The 16539-nt window shown below is 46.1% G+C and overlaps 1 protein-coding gene across 1 annotated transcript in view; it reads right to left on the bottom strand.

Moving 5' to 3' along the window:
- Positions 1-16539, bottom strand: part of LOC135405118 (amyloid-beta A4 precursor protein-binding family A member 1-like) — a 92772-nt gene that overhangs the window by 58122 nt on the left and 18111 nt on the right. Inside the window, exon 4 of the mRNA XM_064639826.1 lies at positions 12383-12528. Within this exon, the coding sequence (XP_064495896.1) occupies positions 12383-12528 (146 nt within the window). The remainder of the gene's footprint in view (positions 1-12382; positions 12529-16539) is intronic.

The following is a 16539-nucleotide window of genomic DNA, read 5'->3' as shown; positions in this document are numbered from 1 at the left end:
TTGACGACAATTTCCTGACACCGGTGATTGAGGAGCTGACGTAGAGGTGCTCTGCTGGACCTCATACTTACAAACAAGGAAGAACTGGTCAGGGATGTGAAGGTTGGGGGCGGCCTTGGCTGGATCAGTGGGCTGAGGCCAATTATATGAGTTTCAACAAGGCCAAATGCTGGGTCCTGCACTTGGGTCACAACAAACCCCTGCAGTGCTATTGGCTTGGAGCAGAGTAACTGGAATGCTGCCCATGATAAGGAAACTACTCAGTTTGACTATTCTGGCTCTCTGGACATCACATTCCCAAGGCCAGAGATTTTAGTTGCTGGGTTTGAAGCCCCTTCACAGTGGGTGGTTCCACTGATCTGATGGGTCCCCACTTTACTGCCTATATGCCCCGCTCATACAGTCAGACCAAGTTTCCTTACCCGTTCGACTCCGGGTTTCCCATAGCAGAGTCTCAGATGTCTCATTCCATAAAGCCATTTATTTACGTCTCAGTAACAAAGAGCTCTAGCTGGTGCCTCCAAGGAGAGCCCCCAACAAAAGAACCCCTGGGATTTCATACCCTCACAGTCTACCTGCACACAAATCTCAGTCTTCCTCCCAAGTCTTCGGTTCCTGTCCCCCTCTCTGTGTGCTCCTGCCCCCTCTCCCTGTCCACCCACCTTGCTGGAGTCACCCCTTTTCATGGCAATTCAGGGATCCTGATATGTTTCTCAGTGTCCATTCACCTTGCTGGTCTTTGTGCCCTTTATTATACAAAGGGTTAGTCAGTTCATGGTCTCTTGTCTTGGGGTCTCACCCAGAGCTCCATCTGCATTTCAATCTGCATCTTAATCTGCAGCTTTCAAAGGAGCTACCTGTACCAGATATATTCCTCAACACCCAGAAGGAAAGGACCTGGGGGTGCTGGTGGACAGCTGGTTGAACATGAGCCAGGGTGTGCCCAGGTGGGAAAGAAGGCCAATGGTATCCTGTCTTGTATCAGAAATAGTGTGGCCAGCAGGACCAAGGAAGTGATTATCCTCTGTGCCTGGCACTGGTAATGCTGCACTTCGAATCCTATGTTCACTTTTGGGCCCCTCACAACCAAAAGGACATTGAGATGCTGGAACATGTCCAAAGGGCAATGAACTGTGTGAAGGGTCTAGAGCACAAGTTTTATGAGGAGTGGCTGAAGGAACTGGGGTTGTTTAGTCTGGAGAAAAGGAGGGTCAGGGGAGAATTTATTGCTCTCTATCTGCAAGGAGTTTGTAGAGAGGTGGGGGTCGGCCTCTTCTCCCAAGTAAAAAGTGACAGGGTGAGAGAAAACAGACTCAAGTTGTGCCAGTAGAGGTTTAGATTGGATATTAGGAAAAATTTCTTCACGGAAAGGGTTGTCAAGCATTGAAGCAGGCAGCCCTGGGAAGTAGTAGAGTCACCATCCCTGAAGGTGGCACTTAGGGATATGTTTTACTGGTAGACTTGGCTGTGTTAGATTTATGGGTGAACTTGATAATCTTAAAGGTCTTTTCCAGCCTCAGTGATTCTATGATTCTGTGTCAATACATATGTTATCAGAGCTGAACGGGAGGATGTGACCCTTTGTTACTCCTCTGTATGCATGGTCTGGCTGGCAATGTGGGTATGGAGGTAGCTCAGGGGCTGTCGCTGGAAGATTTGCAGTGTGCCATTAAATGTGGATCTTAAGGTGTAGTTCTTGTGCTTGTCTGTTTCTGCTCTGGCTTCAGGCCCCTAATCCTCCTGGCAACCCTCTTTGCTTGTCGGGGGGTGAAGCAGGCACCATGCTTGTGGTGTGGGGGCTGGGGCTCACTTGACCACTTTCCAAGTTCACCCTACAGGCCCCGGCCCTGCTGCTGACAGCACAGCAGTGGGGGAACAGATGAAAACTGGGGCAGGGTTTGCTGCCCAGTCCCCTTCTCTCCCTGCTGAGAATTCAGCAGAGGAGAAAGTTAGCTTGGCTACCTTCAGGGACAGTTGGAATTTTCAGCTCTTTTATGAATTGCCCCTTTCAACATCTGCCATTGTGGAGTCAGGAAACTGAGAGGAAACTTGCCATGAAGGAGGGAGGGGTGTGGTGTCCCACTGAGTGGCAGACCTCACTTTTGCAGCTCTGTCATTCCAGGATGCTGGGAGTTTATTTCTTTTTCTGTCCTCTCTACGCCCTTTTATCCAATCATCCTGAGCATGCCTTGGTTAGTCCAGCACGATCCGATGGTTCACTGAGCACAGAGATGAATTTACCTTCCTGCCACTGAGACAGGGGCTGCTGCTGCTGTCCCCCCTCTAACCGCAGCCAGCAGGGTACAGTGGGCTCTGGCAGCAGTAGTTGGCTAGGGTTCCAGGAAGGCACTAGTGCTTGCTGGGTATCCTGTGCTGGCAGCGTCAACTCCCTAGAGTCACCTGCCACCAGAATTTAGGGATTTTTAGATATACTTTTGAATCATTGTAATCCATATCACCACCTGAAATACTATCTTGAGCCTTGAAAAGCATGGTCTGTGGCAGCACAGCACCCCAGAAAGAATTGAGTCTGATAACGGGATTCATTTCCTAAACAACCTCATAAATACCTGGGCTAAGGAACATGGTACTGAGTGGGTATATGACATCCCCTATCATGCACCAACCTCTGGGAAGATTGAACGATACAATAGACTATTAAAATCTATACTGAGAGCCATGGGTGCTGTGACATTGAAGCATTGGGATGCAAATATAGCAGAAGCCATGTGGCTGGTTAACACTAGAGGATATGCTAACTGACCTGTCCCTGTGCAAATGAAACCTCTACCTACTGTGGAAGGACATATGGTCCCCATGCTGCACATAAGGAACTGATTGGGAAAGACAGCATGGGTTACTCTCTTTGCTCAGGAACTCAAGTGCACTTGTAGGTAATGTGGAAAGATGGGGAAATCCAATGTCTACCTCAAGGCAATTTAATCTTGGGGAAAATAACCCATGATTTGAATTGTATGATGCCATAGCTGTGTGACTTGAGGCCATGTGTAGACACCTGAGGACTGAATAATATTACTATCAAGAACTTGCAGCCCTTGCTTCTCGTTCCTGCGCTGTTTTGCAACTGAAGTGGGCGTGCTGGTTTACTAAACTGGATCTGAGAGGGGCTTATAATCTTATTTGTGTTCAGTGGGGCCATGAGTGGAAAACTGCCTTTGTTTGCAAGTATAGCCATTTTGAAGTACCATATGATGCCTGTTGACCTGTGTAGTGCTCCTGCCACCTCTCAGCTCTTTGTGAATGATGCCTTCTGTGATTTGTTGGACAGTTATTGCATATCTGGATGACATTTTAGTTTACTTGACTAAATGGGACTGATGACTCAGGATTTTTAGGATTTTTAGCTTTTTGTATATATTAAAGTAACTGTATAGTAAATATAGATTTTTAGTATAATTGTATAGTCTGTCACACTTTAGAATAGTAGTTAACACTTACCAAACTCTATTGCCCCATTTCATATCAAATTTTCTAAATTCTTTAGGCTTGTTTAGGCTCCTTTCAAGGCAGGACTATAGTAAACACATTCTGTTTGAGAACATATGCACCCCAGGCCTGAACAAAAAGATACCATCATAGTCAAAGCAACCTTCAAACCTGGAACCTTGGAGAAGCTCCAAAGATAATACGTGCTGTGAAGAAGAGGAAGATGAGGAAGAAAGGGGTCTTAGGACCTCCGACTCAATTTCCGGGGAGGCGTGCCTGGGGGACAGATCTGGGGGCAGGTAGTTCTCAGATCGGACCATAAATTGTGGAACCCCTGGACATGTCTTTTGTACTCCTTATGCCAGTAGGCCTTCATTAAAGACCTGCTCTCTATCTTATCTATACCTAACATTGTCTGGGGTTTGTTTTCCCAGATTTTTAGGCAACAGACGAACATGTTGTTCATGTTTGGGAGGTTCTCTTCCACCTTTACCGCCATCGCCTTTATGCCAAGTTGGAGAAGCATGTCTTCTTCCAAGTGTATGGATGTCTTGGGGTATTCAATGGGCCCTGAGGTGTGAGCATGGACATGAAGATTGACACTGTTCTTCATTGGCACGCTCCCTCAATGGCGTATGATGTGCAGCTCTTTTTGAGCTTTGCCAATTTTTATCAGAATTTTTCTCAAAAGGTTGCTCTGTTCACAGCACTGACTCTTAAGCATGTCCCTTTTTAGTGGATGCCTGAGATTCAGGGGGGCTTTGATGACTTGAAGCAGGCATTTACAACAACCCAAGTTCTGGTCCACCCAGATAGATACCAGTTGTTCTTTTGTATTGGAGGCAGATGCTTCTGCCCATGCCATTGGAGTGATACTGTCTCAGCGTGGTGCATCAGATGGACAGTTTCATCCTTGTGCCTATTTCTTCTGATGGCTGACTGATGCAGAGAGGAATTATGATATCTGGGAGAGTTGTTGGCCATCCATGAGGTGTTTGCTGAGTGTAGGCACCTTCTCGTGGGTCCTGCTGAGCCCGCTTTAGTACTGACTGACTCCTGAAATCTGGAATGTTTTAGGAATCTGAAGTGCCTCTATCCCCAGTTGACTTGTTGGGCAACTTTTCTCTTAGTTTCCATTTAATATCACTTACAGACTGGACAAACGGAATGGTAGGGTGGCGTGCTGGTTTTGGCTGGGGTGGAGTAATTTTCTTCCCAGTGGCTAGTGTGGGTCTGTGTTTTGGATTTGTGCTGAACACAGGGTTGATAATATAGCAATGCTTTTGCTATTAGTGAGCAGGGCTTGCACAGAGCCAAAGCCTTTTCTGCTGACAAGGAAGTTGGAGGTGCATGGGAGGTTGGCAGGAGATACAGCCGGAACAGCTGATCCAAACTGACCAAAGGGATATTCTAGACCATATGACATAATGTTCAGTATATAAAGTAGGGGGAAGAAGGAGGAAGGGGGGGATGTTTGGAGTGATGGCATTTGTCTTCCCAAGTAACCATTACACATGATGGAGCCCTGCTCTCCTGGAGATGGCTGAACACCTGCCCGCCCATGGGAAGAAGTGAATGAATTCCTTGTTTTTCTTTGCTTGTGTGCACGGCTTTTGCTTTCCCTATTAAACTGTCTTTATCTCAACCCACAAGTTTTCTAGCTTTTACCCTTCCGATTCTCTCCCAGATTCTGCTGGTGGGGGAGTGAGCAAGTGACTGTGTGGGGCATGGTGGCTGGCTGGGGATAAACCATGACAGGTGGATACCCTGTGTCATAGGTTGAGATTGGCCCCCCTGAGAGGCTGGGGGGGATCAGAGGTAATTGGGTGCCAGGGCAGTGTTCCCTGGAGAGCCAATCACCACTCATGTTGTTCGCTTCTGCTCAAAATCATATATCACAGCACCGGAAGATGTTGGCAAGTTGGTTTGCTGTTGGTGTCTGCTGCATGTAGGTGGAGAAGGCCAGGGGGTGGCTGGGCTCCCTCCAGGGGGGAGAGGGGGGCCCTGTGACCCCCCAACTCAGTCTTTGGCTAGAGTTAGAGTCAGCATTTGGAGTGTGTGCTGTGAAAGAAGAATTTCACAGTACCTGAGGTAAGAGGGAGGAGACTAGACCTTCTTTCCCCCCCCCCCCCGCAGCTGCGGGACGCTTGGGACAGTGCATAACTGAACCGAGCTGCCTGTGGCCAAGGCTAGGGGGCTTTTTCCCCCCACTGCATTTAGGTTGGTGGGGGGTGGATTTTAAGGCTCAGCACTTGAGCAGAGCCAAGTGGACGGGCTGATAAATCAGCTCGGTGCTCGGGAGAAGAATCCCAGGCGAAATTGGAGGGGAGCCAAGAGCTCGGGAATTGCCTGCCGAAGCTGACCGGGGGCAGCTGAGAACTGATGTGGAGGAATGAAGATTCTAGGACACAGACGCTTGATAAGCTACACTGCAGCAACTTACGAACCGAGGTGAGACACCGAGAGGGAGAAATCACCAGCAGCAGAAGAGCAAGGACTCAAAACTATCTTCTTGGACTTCGTGAGGAGAGAAACTGCAACAAACAACTTGAACTTGGTGAGGGGGGAACATTCAGGAGCCCAGAACACTCCCACAGCAAAAGACTGTGTTACATATCAGCCTTAAAGGCTGCTCCTGGACTAAAGTTAAAGGAGGGGCTTGAAAGGACTGACTGATAGTAATGTAATATATATATGTAGTTGCCTTTAGTTTGTATAGTATTTATTTGTGTAAATAAATGTATATACTTCCCCCTTCCCCTACAGAAGCCTCTGGCCTGAAAGTTTCTCTCCGGTGTTAGGATAAATTGTGGGAAGGGATGGGGGGAAGCCTAAAATTGGATTTTAGATTTCTAATGTGGCTCAAACTGCCACACCCTGTCATGTCAGGAATCCCCAGCAGGAGCTGCTGAGGCAGATCTACCCCCCTGTAATTTTTTGTCTCTAAAATTTTGTTGCATCCATGTTGACCCATGCCTTTTTAAGTTCTGTGCATCGAGCAATGATGGGGATTCATTGGTTATGCAGCTTCCATCAGGGGATACTTCACAGAATCTGCAGAAGGATGATTACCTGTATCATGATGAGAGGCCATATATCCCTGCTGGCCCACTGCATGCACAGTTCCTTCAGCATTTCCATCACATGCTGACAGCAGGGCATGGTGGTCGTCAGAAGACTCTGCATTGAGTCATGTAGATGTACTGGTGGCCTATTGTGCATGCAGATGTCATGAGCTATATTCTTGCTTACAGTGTCAATGTCCAGGCCAAGAAACTGACACAGAGGCTGCAGTGTCTACTAAATCCCTTACCAAGTCCTGAGTGGCCATGGCAAAATATTTTAATGGATTTGTATTGGGTCTGGCTGAGATGGAGTTCATTTCCCCATATCAGGTCTCACAGTGCTGTGCTCTGCATTGGTAGCTAGAAAGGTGTTGAGAACTCAACAACATTTTGGCTACTGCTGAGCAGCGCTGGCATAGCATCAGCGCTGTCTCAACATTCCTCCCATCAGTAGGATGGGGGTGGGCAAGAAGTTGGGAGGGGACACAAGTAGGCCAGCTGACCAAATTGACCAAAGGGTTATTCAGCTCAGATATAAAAGCTAAGGGAAGGAGGAGGAACAGGGGGGCATTTGTTATTTACAATGTTTGCCTTATGGAGCAACTGCTATGTGTGCTGAAGCCCTGCTTCCCAGAAGTGACCAGACATCACTTGCTAATGGGAAGTAAAGAATTTTTTTTCTTTGCTTGTGCACATGCAAACTTTCGCTTTGGCTTTAGTAAACAGCCTTGTCTTAACCTATGAGTTGTTTTCCATCTTATTTTCTTTCCCCTGTCCAGCTGAAAAAGGGGAGTGATAGAGCAGCTTGGTGGGCACCTGGCATCCAGCCAAGATCAACCCACCACAGGATTTAAATGTGAATTTGCCTGTGTCTCAGGGCAGACAGAGGTGCTTGTGGTGGTGGACTTGTTTAAAAAGGCTGCTATTTTTGTTCTACTAAAGAAACTGCCCACAGCCCCTCAGACTGTGTGTTTGGTTTTGCATCATTTGTTTTGCTGCCATGACCTGCTAGGTAGCATGGTAATGGATCAAGGGGCTCAGTTCTGGGTGTATTGGAAATTATATAACTTTCCTAATTAATTTTTTCTAATTAATGGTTTTAATTAACTTTTTAATTAATCATAAGCAGTGTATTAATCATAAGCAGTGCATTTGTCTTAAGCAGTGTAATTTTCCACTTTAGCCAGCATGTAGCTAAGGTTTTTTTCACAACTATTATTGTTAGAGTTTGATTATTAGATCACCAAAACTTTTTTGCTAAACTAACCCTGATAAGCTTCAATGAACAAAGCCTGAGGGAGTTAAAGGCTGGACACCTGGAATCCAGAATTTATAGCCCTCCAAGGACATGTTAAAGTAACCAGAAGATAAAGAAGAGACTAACAAAGACGATACAACATGTGCTGGAGACTCCCTGTCTGGGAAAAAGATAATAAAAAGACTGAAAAATGTGGAGTAATTAGCATAAGAAGTGAGAAATCAATAACCAATAGAAGATAGAATAGAATCATAGAATCATAGAATAGATTGGGTTGGAAAAGACCTTCAAGATCACCAAGTCCAACCCCTGATCCAACTCCAATTCCTATATCATGGAACTAAGGGCCACATCCAATCTCTTTTTAAACCTCCAGGGATGGTGAATCCACCACCTCTCTGGGTAGGCCGTTCCAATGCCTGATTACCCTCTCTGTAAAGAATTTCTTCCTAACATCTAACCTAAACCTCCCCTGGCAGAGCTTGAGCCCATGTCCCCTTGTCCTATTGTTGGTTGCCTGGGAGAAGAGACCAACCCCCACCTGGCTATAACCTCCCTTCAGGTAGTTGAAGAGTGATGAGGTCACCTCTAAGCCTTCTCTTCTCCAGACTAAACAACCCCAGCTCCCTCAGCCTCTCCTCATAGGACCTGTGCTCAAGTCCCTTCACCAGCTTCGTTGCTCTTCTCTGGACCCGCTCCAGCACCTCAATATCCTTCCTGAACTGAGGGGCCCAGAGCTGAACACAATACTCAAGGTGTGGTCTCACCAACGCAGAGTACAGGGGAAGGATCACTTCCCTGCTCCTGCTGGCCACACCGTTCCTGATGCAGGCCAGGATGCCATTGGCCTTCTTGACCACCTGGGCACACTGCTGGCTCATATTCAGCCTCCTGTCGATCAGCACCCCCAGGTCCCTTTCCGCCTGGCTGCTCTAGCCACTCTGTGCCCAGCCTGTAGCGTTGCAGGGGGTTGTGGCCAAAGTGCAGGACCCGGCACTTGGCCTTGTTGAACTTCATTCCATTGGAGTCAGCCCATCTCTCCAGTCTATCCAGATCCCTCTGCAGAGCCCTCCTGCCTTCCGGCAGGTCGACACTCCCTCCCAACTTGGTGTCATCTGCAAATTTGCTGATGATGGGCTCAATCCCCTCATCTAAATCATCGATAAAGATGTTAAAAAGGGTTGGGCCCAGCACTGACCCCTGGGGAACACCACTGGTGACCGACCACCAACTGGATGCAGCTCCATTCACCAGCACTCTCTGGGCCCGGCCCTCGAGCCAGTTCCTGACCCAGCAGAGAGTGCCCCTGTCCAAGCCGTGGGCAGCCAGCTTTTCCAGGAGTATGCTATGGGAGACAGTGTCAAAGGCTTTGCTGAAGTCCAGATAGACCACATCGACAGCCTTTCCCTCATCCACCAGGTGGGTCACCTGATTGTAAAAGGAGATCAGGTTGGTCAAACAGGATCTGCCCCTCCTAAACCCATGTTGGCTGGGTCTGATCCCTTGTCCATCCTGTAGGTGCTGTGTGATTTCACACAGGATAATCTGCTCCATAACCCTGCCAGGCACCAAGGTCAGGCTGACAGGCCTGTAGTTACCAGGGTCAGCCTTGCAGCCTTTTTTATGGATTGGGGTGATATTTGCCAACTTCCAGTCATCTGGGACCTCCCCAGTGAGCCAGGATTGTTGGAAGATGATGGAGAGCGGCTTGGCAAGCTCTTCTGCCAGCTCCCTCATTACCCTAGGATGGATCCCGTCTGGTGAAGACAATTATGTAATTTAGAACCAATGAACATTAATTCCTTTGTTTGCAAGATGCTTACTTCAATACAACTTCCTTAGAAGTACGAACACTACCTGAGACTATGAGCTTATACTTCAGGGTTGATGTGACCTGAAGACCCAACTTAAATTGGTTCTCACTGGCTGAGAACACCCCATACCCACGATAAAGCAATAGAAGTTTTACCTTTCAAAAAAAACCCCAGGCATATAACCATGGCCAGAACTGCAGTTGACCAGAATCCAGTATAACCCCCTACACACACACCTGCATGGGACATTGATTTAGAACAATGAAAATTAACACATCACTGATACATACATCCTCACCATCTGCACAAGACGAGTATGTACTGATCCTGTATGGGACAAATGGGACAAGTACATACTGATTACATGAGCATTAGTAACTGATTAGCCCACCCCTTAACATGGGTAATTTGATTGGTCTACACAACTGTATTGTAACATATATAAACCCCGCTGTCCTCTGTATCAGGATCCTCCATGCATTAAGCTGGGGCACCCCTGTGCACATAGGTAAAGTAAGAGAATAAATTCCCTTGGTAATTTTATGCTAAGCATCTATGTCTCCCTCCTTGGCCAGTGAAGAACTGACTTTTACATCCCACCAGACTTTGTGGTTGGGGATTATGTTAGGTTGTCTGGAGAACATGTTTATTTGGGGCGCTTTTTTTAAATTTAGACTACCGTTATCTTGGCCTATATAAAATTGTGGCCCAGGTTAGTTGGGCTGCATTTTGTCTGCAGCTTCCATGTGCTTTCAAGATTCAACCTGTTGTTCACATTTCCCTGTTAAAATCCATTCACCCAGATCCCTTCTAGCAGTAACCATGACCTCTGTCTCCATTTATGGTCCAGGGTCAGAGAGAATATCACATCTGGGATATCTTGGATTCCAGGATATCCTGGGGTACCCTGCAGTATTTGATTGATTGGGCAGGTTATGGCCTGGAGAACCATTCCCAGGAGCCTGCATCAGAGGTGCATACCCTAGCTAAGGTTCAGGCTTTTTGTGTCCATTATCCTGCTAAGTCAGGTCCACTGGAGGGTGTGGGGGCATGCCCTTGGTGAGGGGGAGGATGGGGGTGGGGGGGTCAGGTTTGTACTTGTATCTGTTCAAATGAGAGGATGTTTTGTAAATAGTATGTCTACATCTGCCCTTGATTTGTTATCAGGAGAGCTAATAAAACTGACTATCAGGCAGAGCTCAGCCTCTTTGAGCTATTACTTGTTTAGAGTCTTTGAATCATATGTCTTCGTCTCTTGTTTTGGGCCTGCCCTGACTGTGGTGGGGGAAAAACATTTTCCCCCTGGAGTTATAAAAAGTGGTAATCCCCGAGGGGGGTGGTGTCTCTCTTGAGGTTGACCCAATCAGTGCTCCTGCAAAATATAAACATATCACAAGCAGACTGGAAAAGAAGGTGATGTTGTAGTTGTTGTTGGAGAGGTGGCCATGTTCTGAGGCCACGAGGAGAAGGGGTCTGGAGCCCCACTGGGGGCTGGGCCCCCCCCAGCCCCCATCTGGGGGGCTACAGGGACTTGGAACAGTGTTAGACTGGGCTAAGTATCTGTAGCTAAGAGCTGGGGGATGTTTCCCCACTGTAAGCAACAGCAGAAGCAGCGACAGAAACAGCAGTGAACGGAGGCTATGGTTGAGAGCCAAAAGAGATAAGAACTGAAGAAGCAGCAAAGCCGGCATTGCAGCCAAGGAAGAGAGACACAAAGAAATGTCTGATGGAGACAGAGCAAGACTAAGTTCTACAGAGAGAGAGAGTTTGGGTAAGAACTGAAACAAACTCCACAAACTCCTTGGAGACCTCTCCTAGAGAGGAGGGGTGGTGGACTCCCACTTGAGAGGAGGCCTAAAATGCAGCACCAGAGAGACAGAGAAGAGCTAAGAAGCTCAGGCATCCTGGAAAGCTGGACCGGGACGGCCAGAAGGAATGCGGAGGAGGGCTTCGCCCCCCTGCTGCTGCTGCTAAGCTAGCAGCCTGATGACAGAGCACAGGAGCTCTGCAAGGGAGCTTGAATCCCCTGAGGATAGGGACCGTCACAAAGACTCCTGCACTTCGTGAATATGACATGGTGAAGCGACCTTTGTCTTGGTGAATGCAGCCCACGGAAGAGAAAGACCCTCACTTGGAGTCGAAGGGCTGAAAAGGGCTTGGAGACCCCCCTCGTGTGTAATGAAAAGAGATCCAGCTACAACAGTCCAGCTACAGCTGCTGCACGGAGGAAGAAAGACTACTGCCCTAGAGAGACTGCTGCTCTGAAAGTGGAAAGGATCTTTCCTTTTCCCTTCTGGACTTTTATTGAAGGGGGAAGAGATTGATCCATTGTAAATACTGTTTTATCATGGTAGAGATAGTTGAGATTATGTGTGTAATGTATTATAATCTTTATGTGTACAGTGTTTGTAATATAATTCCCTCCCCCCCCATATTGAGTCTTGTGCTGTGTCTGGAAAACCCATCTCACACTGGGTTGAGATGTGGTAGGGGAGGCTTGGACTAGGGAATTGGATTTTGGGGCTCTCAAACCACGACACCTGAGAATTATAGATTTTTGGCTAACAGAATAGAGCAGAAATTGTACTGCACAAATTAGAATTATCTGGAACTTTTTCCTTTCACTCTTGTTCCAAAAGCAGCATTAAATAAGCAGTTTATCTTGCAAAAAGAAAGATTAGTTTACTTAATGTTTCTGAAACCACAGATAACTCAACGTGATAAGACTTAAGTGTAGAAGATGTTCACATCTGCAGCTTTAAAACACCAACTTGAGAAACAGGAAGAGTCATCCTCACCTTGATTCTGCTGACAGCCTCCTGTGCCTGCATCATCCTCACATTCTTGGAGGGAGTTTTGTCAGAAAGGACTTGAGTGTAGCCGAGGTAATTGGCAGCAAAAATTATTCCATCAATCAAGTCTTCAGGATCACAAGATCCAGGAACTACAAATACGGGGGGGCAAATCACATTAAATCATGGTAAAAAAAATATTCTGATTACTTACAGCTGTACCTGAGAGCTGTAAATGCATTTTAGCATGATGGCATGACATTCAGTATTTTTAATCAAGGCATACAAACCCCTGAGCATGTCTTCTCAACATTTCTCCATCAGAAATTAATTTCTAATTCAATTTCTCACAATAGATCATTCTCCTATATGGCAGGATTCACTCTAGAGCAAATTAAGATCTTTAGTTTTGTTCTTGCATAGAAACAAGAATACTTCAATTGTTCTCTCAGCACTTTGAACAGCTAGTGGAATCTCTGCAAGAGTGCTTTACGATTATGATACACACCTCACACACACACCTCCATAATATAGGAGATCAGTGTTATCAAAATCACACTCAATTGATAACAAGGGTATTGTATGGGGAAGGGGAAGGTGTTAAACAAAAATATTTTTATGGCAAATATACAGAGCAAGGGCTCTTGCCTTTGGAAAAAGTTACTATCTTATTAGTCTTGCAAGGTGCTTAATGACTTCAGCTCTCATCAGCTTCTGTGTAAAGTTAAAAGCCAAAGTAAAAATCACCTCACAAGTCAGTACAGAGAAATATATATAATGTACAGGGTTTCAGGTGTTTGGAGATTATATCTGCAGAAGACAGGGCTTTTCTCTATATATGTTAAAATTCTCATGATCTGAGAAAAAGGAAGGTTTATCCAAGAAGCATTTTGTTTTGTTACAAGTAAGAAAAAAAATCTATGTTTAAGGCCAGTGAAAATGTACAGATAATCATATTTAGAGAGAATTGGTAAAATTGTCTATATTTTATCCAGAGGTATAAACTGGTTTTGCTCTCTATTTTGCTGGGAACAAAACCCAATCCTTTTAGAACAGAGTTTCTAGTCAAGTTAGCCTGAGATTTAATAGGTGCTAAATCCTGAAGTTGAACATAACACAAAAAATGCTAATTTCCTTCTAATTCACCAAAGATGACATTAACAAGAACTTTAACCCTGAAAAGAATGTATCATCATTAAGTTAATAAAAAAAATTAGTAGCTACATGTAAATCTTATTAACCCTCATAATATACACACAGATATGAGTACATACACAAAACTTCCCCAATTTATGGCTTCTTTATAGATGAAAGTTCATGACTACTGATTTAGAGGTACCATGAGTATGCTCAGTCTGTTCAGATACTACATAAATGGACACCCAAAAAATGAAAGTCACTAGTCACTTTCAAGAATGAAACACAAAGGAATAGAATTTATATTGTTAAGGCTGCAGGCAAATGATTGGGCCACTGATTAGTCTGTGGCCTAAGGTTCAGCTAATTGAACAGGATGTGGAATGCTACTGGCCATGACACGAGAAATTGCCAGATGTTACAGGTAACAGAGTGAGAAGCTGCCAAAAGTTGCAGGCAGCAATATGAGGGATGGCTGGATTGCACTGGTGGTTAAGGGGGAGCTACGTGAGGCTTCACAGACACCTGACAAGGAGCATTGTAGGCCTTTGGAGGAGTGGAACCTTGCAAGGCAAGCTGTGCCTGGGTAACTGTGGCATAAAAGGCTGAGAGTGTCTAGGGACTGGTATCAGAAATGCCAAATTTGGGTACAGAGTTGTCGTGGGTAAAAAGAATTTTCCCCTGGAGTTGGAAAGTGGTCAACTCTAGGGGGGGTGGTGTTCTTGGTGTGGAGCCGATCAGAGCTGCGTTTTTGCTCCTGTGAAAATCAACATATTGCAACAGGCCGGAAAAGAAGGGAGATGACGTAGTTGGAAGAGAAGTAGCCATGTTGTGAAGTCACGAGGAGAGGGGCCAGGAGCCCTGCTGGGGGACAAGACCTCCCAGCCCCGGCTGGGGGCTGCAGGAACTCGGAACAGTGTTCGGCAGAGCAGTTGTGGTTGAAAACCAAAAAAGATAACAAGCAGCAGAGATGGCACGGAACCAAGCTGAGAGACGCAGAGGTGTCCGACAGAGAGAGAGAGGACCAAGCTCAGCAGAGGCTGTTTGGGGTGAGACTTGGCTTTATGTCCCCAAACCTTTGAGACCTCTCTTGGAAGGAGGGGGTGGACTTCCACTTGAAGGGAGTTCTGAATGTAGCAGCAGCTAGAGAGAAAGAGAAGAGCTGAGAATTCAGAGTCGTCCTGAGAGCTGGACCAGGATGGAATGTGGGGCAAGTGGCCTTGACCCCCCCTGCTGCCACGTTGGCAGCTGAGATGGAGCAAAGGAACTCTGTTAGAATGCTTGGGGCAAAAACTGAATTGAAAGCCCTAAATGTTTTGACTCGGGAGGAACTTGAATCCCCTGAGGAAGGGACTTTCACGAAGATGCCCCGCATTTCATGATATGACGTGGTGAGGCGGGCCTGTCCCTGCTATCGCAGTCCACGGGAGAGAGACCTTCGGCTGGAGCCGAAGGGCCAAGGGGTGAGAGGAAACCCCTGTGGTAATAAAGAGAGAGAGAGAGATATTTTCCAACTACGATGGAGTGAACCTGCTGCTGGGAAGAGAAAAGACTGTGCTGCCTTGAAAGTGATTCTCTTCTTTCCTTCTGAACTTTTATTGGAGGGAAAGGAGGGATTTGATCTAATGTAAATATATTGCTTTACCATAGGAGAGATAGTTAAAATCATGTATATAATGTATTATAGTATTTATTTGTGTAAGTAATAAATTGTAATATAATTCCCTTCCCCCCATACTGAGTTGTGTTATGTCTGGAAAACTCTCTCACACTGAAGCAAATTGGGGGGGGGGGGCTTGGAAATTGGATTTTCTGAGGGTCTCAAACCACCACAAGATGTAGAAAAATGGAACAGGGGGGAAGAAGCAATTAGAGGTGGGTTGTTTATTTGTGAGGAGACCAGGGTAGAGAATGGGAGGATCAAGGTAGATGAGGGGGTGGGGGGGAGGGGAAAGTAAAAGCATGGAAAAATGGAGAAAAGGGGGATAGAAGAGGCTGATTGCATGTAAGCAGGCTGCCAGTCAGTATACTTGTTTGACTGAGCCTTGTACCTGATCACTGCAGTCTGTCCTGTCTTCTTATGAAATCCTTTTTCTTAATTAATTTTTCTATGTTTTCTCACCCTCTAGCCTATGTGAGCACTACAAGGTCTAAGTGCCAGCAACTGGAGAAGAGGCCACAAGTCACGGGGCCCATAGGTCTAGGTGCCAGCAACTGGAGGAATCAGGTGTTTTTATATTTCCCTATTGACTTTTAATACTCTGGTTGTGTGTGTGTAATTTTCTAGCAAACATCAAGCTGGACCAGCTAGCAAGTAGGACACCCACATCTGGAAACACTCAAGGTGTCAGTGAGAGGCCCCAAGTCCAGGCATGGATATTAGAAAGGGAGATATAAGGATGACAAAAAGGAGGGCCAAGCAGCAGGAAAAAGGATAATAGAATAAACATAGAGCTGTTGGACTGGGTCCAGAGGAGGGCCACAAAGATGATTAGAGGCATAAAACACCTTTCCTTTGAGGAAAGGCTGAGAGAACTGGGGTTGTTCAACCTGAAGAAGAGAAAGCTCCAGGAAGACCTTATTTCAGTCTTTCAATAATTAAAGGGGGCCTATAAAAAAGACGGGGACAAACTTTTTATCAGGCGTGTTGTGATAGGACAAGGGATAATGGTTTTAAACTAAAAGAGGGTAGATTTATATTAGATACAATGAAGAATTTTTGTGCAATGAGGGTGGTGAAACATTGGAAGAGGTTGCCCAGAGAGGTGGTGGATGTCCCATCCCTGGAAGCATTCAAGGTCAGGTTGGATAAGGCTCTGAAAAACCCGATCTAGTTGAAAATGCCCCTGCTCATTGCAAGGAGGTTGGACTAGATGACCTTTAAAGGTCCTTTCCAGTCCAAACTATTCTATTATTAGTATGTAAATCATGTGTTCTGTAGTGTTTGTGGGCCCCCATTGTGCAATCCTGTGCTTGATCAGTCACTGCAGTCTAAATCCAGACAAAGAACAAAACCCTTTGTTCTG

Source organism: Pseudopipra pipra, chromosome W, assembly GCF_036250125.1.
Source record: "Pseudopipra pipra isolate bDixPip1 chromosome W, bDixPip1.hap1, whole genome shotgun sequence".
Taxonomy (NCBI): domain Eukaryota; kingdom Metazoa; phylum Chordata; class Aves; order Passeriformes; family Pipridae; genus Pseudopipra; species Pseudopipra pipra.
Note: the sequence above shows the minus strand (reverse complement) of the source record. Positions and strands in the feature narration are given on the sequence as shown.